Source organism: Daktulosphaira vitifoliae, unplaced genomic scaffold (genome assembly GCF_025091365.1).
Source record: "Daktulosphaira vitifoliae isolate Bord-2020 unplaced genomic scaffold, ASM2509136v1 Scaffold_3, whole genome shotgun sequence".
Taxonomy (NCBI): Eukaryota; Metazoa; Arthropoda; class Insecta; order Hemiptera; family Phylloxeridae; genus Daktulosphaira; species Daktulosphaira vitifoliae.
Window position 1 is genome coordinate 8,117,544 of NW_026099574.1, and position 3,744 is coordinate 8,121,287.

A 3,744-nucleotide genomic window follows, 5' to 3' on the forward strand; every position below is an offset into this window, starting at 1 on the left:
AAAAAAAAAAAAAAAAAAAAAAAAAATAAATACATCTTAGTTAAAATAATACCTTCTCAGCTTCGCATCGAAGCTAAAATGATTTGCTAAAATTCATTTTTTGAATATAAATCATTCTTATTTTCGAAATAATCATATACAACAAAATGTTTCGTAAAAGAAAATAAGTAAAGTTACATTTTCTAAAATATTCGTCTTATGTAAAATTATAGTCATATTTATAGTTTTACTGTTTTAATAACACTAACGATCTCAATAGGATTGTTTAAAACTGTTTATTCAGGGTACCACGATTATAAATATACAATATAGAATACAATTAATAATAAAAAAAATTAGTGATGGGCATTTTCAAATATTTTAAACTATCGATTAACAATTCGAATTGTGTTTATACCACCGAATATTTTATTTTTGGTATAAACTATCAAATATTTTAAAAACTATTCGAATGGAGATACCAAATAGTTTTTAAAACTAATCGAATATATTGTGTAACTAACTAATATTTTTTAACTAATATAATATAATAAAAAAATCTCAAACTCAACCCTTTTGAATATTTATTTATTAATATTATATTGAGTACAATTTATAAGAACAATATGTAATGTATTATGTACTTAGGACAGTTTATATTGAGGCTATATTTATTCTTAAAATTCTTGTTTGGGTGATTTTGATGCTCCATAATAATTTTGTTTTCATTTTCGTTATCATCAGCATCACTTTTTTCCTTGACTTCGCCGATTTGAGTGGCTGCATCGCTATTGAGCTTATATAATTCTGTATAAATATCTTTAGTTTCACATAGCATGTCTAAAAATAAATAATGATGGTAGTTTTATTTTATATGATATATTTAAAAAGTTGATAAAAGGCAAAACTTCCAATGTTCTTAATTTAAATTAAAACTAATTAATTTATGCTATAGATAAAAAAAAAAACTACTAGAATTTTTAGTATTGAAATTGTCAAGAAGGTATTTCTTTAATATTTATATATCTAGTCAGTACTAATCTCATTATTCAATTCAATTTAAAATTAAAGTCCTATTTCAGAAATGTCATAAAATTTCTCACAAATTGTTCAAATATGTCCGGTATACTGAATTTATGAAACGTTCAACACAATTATTTAATATAATAAAAAAAATTAATAATTAATATTACCTATTATATAATTATTAAAAACATACGTGTTTTCATAGCATAACGTATAGTTAATATTAAAAGATTTTTTGATAATTTCAAAGAATTTATCATTTTTTATTAATTCTGCTACAAATTCTTCTGATTGTTCCAGGTTCACAACCAATGCGTTCATTAGATTATCATTAATATCATTTGTAAAATGGCCAGTAAGAATATCAATTTTAAATTTGTTATTGTACAAAAATAATTTTAATGCATTCTGTAAATAATTGCATAAATACACCACATCATCAGTCCTTTTATGAATAAAATGATTATAGCAGTTAATAGTTTTATTTAAGAATAATAAAAAAACTTGTTTTGGATTGTCACCAAAAAGATTCACATTGACAAAATTTTTAAAACAATCAATTATTCTTTTACCAACAGAAATAATATTTTCATAGTATTTTAAAACTTCTTGTTCATTACTATTAAAGTCGTATTCGCGTGATAATTTCCTAAGAACTGCGATAAAGAAATTTACGAGTAAAGCTATAGGACGAAATGTTGCTGTTAGTAGTAATGTAAGAAATACTTCTATTTCTTTTCTATGAAAAGTATATTTGACGTATCTAAATATATCAAAAAGTCTCAAATTACTTTTATCTGGACATTTTTTAGTGAGTGGTGCAAATCGAATCATATCTAAAACATTTTTATACCGTCCGTTTATTAATATTGGATATTGCTTATCTTGAGAACTTCTTATTAAATCTTTTTCAGAAATTTTGGGATTTTTCATCATAAAGTCATAAAATATTAAATTTTTCGGTAAGAATTCCCAGTATTGAGACCTTTTAATAGCTTTATTAAAAACTTTATACACTTTACTATGTTTTAAATTTTGTACATTATCATCCGTGTCGTTTTGTTGCTTATCAGTTTGCAGTAATCGATTTTTAAGTTTATTTGCTACATATTGAAAATTTTCGAGAGTATATTCTCCTGATTTGTTGTAATCAGGACAATAAATAAATACTTCGTCATATATCACATTATTGCAAAATTTCAGTATCATCATCTCAAAGTCTTTTAAAAAAAACTGATGAAACATCATGTAACCATTAAGAAGACTTGATGTTCGATTTGACATATCAAATATTCCGTCATTATTTTTAGCATAGAAATCTACATACTTAGATACATTATTTAAATATAAATTAACTGACATCAATTCATTCGAGTATAAATTTCTATTAGCTTTCCTTAAAACATCTAACATTACTAGTACAATTTCGCCATGAGTTTTTATTGTGTTGCCATATTTTTTCAAAGTATGCACATTGTAGTTTTCTACGTTTTCACTAATTTCAGTTAAATATCGATTGTTATGATTAAAAAAATTTAACATATACTTGATGAAATTACAGTGATAAATATTAAACATTAATCCAAAGGTTAAATTAATGTGCAATAATAAAATAATTTTAATTATAATCATTTTTTGTCTTTTTAACAGAAAAAAAATAAAAAATAAAACTATTTTCTTTATTTTTCTGTACTTTTACAAGCTATTATATATTTTATTTAATCATTTTTTATACTTAATTATTTACCATGTTATAAATAGTGTTATTTTTTCGACGTCATTTGTTAAAATTTTTTTGAATTCCTGTATAAATATATCATATGGCTATCATTTTTAATATTTATTGGTGAATTAAAAAAAAAATACGCTATACAAAGTAATTTAGTAGGTCTACACTTGTATATTTAAATATTCATACTTTATTTATTTTCAATTTTATAAACCATTATAAATTAAATTTTACAGTAAAATAATCCCAGCACAGTGGGTAGTGGCATTATGGAGACACAGCATAGTTCGGACATTTCCCAACTATGCTTCATATTTCACAGTAATTAGCCTCATTATCATAAAAAAACGTTTGTTTACGAATCTGTTAAATTTTACAATAATTTGTATTTTTGTTATATTCAAACAATTNACGTTTGTTTACGAATCTGTTAAATTTTACAATAATTTGTATTTTTGTTATATTCAAACAATTTTTAAGATTAAAAATTAAGAAATTGATCAAAATCGTGATTTTTTTTAATTTGAAACTGATGTCTAATAGTAAAATGAAATAAAATGCACTCTTTATTTATTTCTTATCGTTTTTTCTTATTGTTTTTCCTCACAATAAAAAGGGAAAGTGATATTAGTTCATCACTTCGATCAATTTTATATTTTAATTTTAATCCTAATCATAGTTGATAATAAAAGAATATTACCTCATCCTGAGAAAAAGTGGTAACAGACACAAAAAAAAAAAACGGTAGCACTGTGGGGTCGAGGCACAGTGTGGACGAGGCATAGATGGGACAAGTATAGATGATATCTGATAGTGATTAAAATCACTATCATAAGAAACGCTTCGATGCAAATCTGTAGATAGTGTTTCCTTTAGAGAAATTGGTGAAATATTTTAAAAGCAACATGAACTCTTATTTCTTTAATTATATCCTGATTAGCAGTTCTTTGATTTTAAAATATAATATATGAATAAATACTAATTATAGTTTTTAAATTTAGTATGAAATT

General features: G+C 23.2%; 1 protein-coding gene across 2 annotated transcripts in view; it reads right to left on the reverse strand.

The window, feature by feature from the left end:
• LOC126902512 (uncharacterized) overlaps window positions 1-2,695 on the reverse strand; it is a 28,039-nt gene extending 25,344 nt beyond the window's left edge. The window contains exons 1-2 of one of the 2 annotated variants that reach the window (XM_050679876.1): window positions 1,173-2,695; window positions 547-819 (exon numbers count right to left, since the gene is read on the reverse strand). In XM_050679876.1, the coding sequence (XP_050535833.1) occupies window positions 593-819; window positions 1,173-2,637 (1,692 nt within the window). In that variant the 5' untranslated portion in view covers window positions 2,638-2,695 and the 3' untranslated portion in view covers window positions 547-592. Of the gene's footprint in view, window positions 1-546; window positions 820-1,172 lie in introns of those variants that run through there. The other variant, XM_050679877.1, reaches the window with a different exon arrangement.
• Between the last annotated feature and the right edge of the window lie 1,049 nt (window positions 2,696-3,744).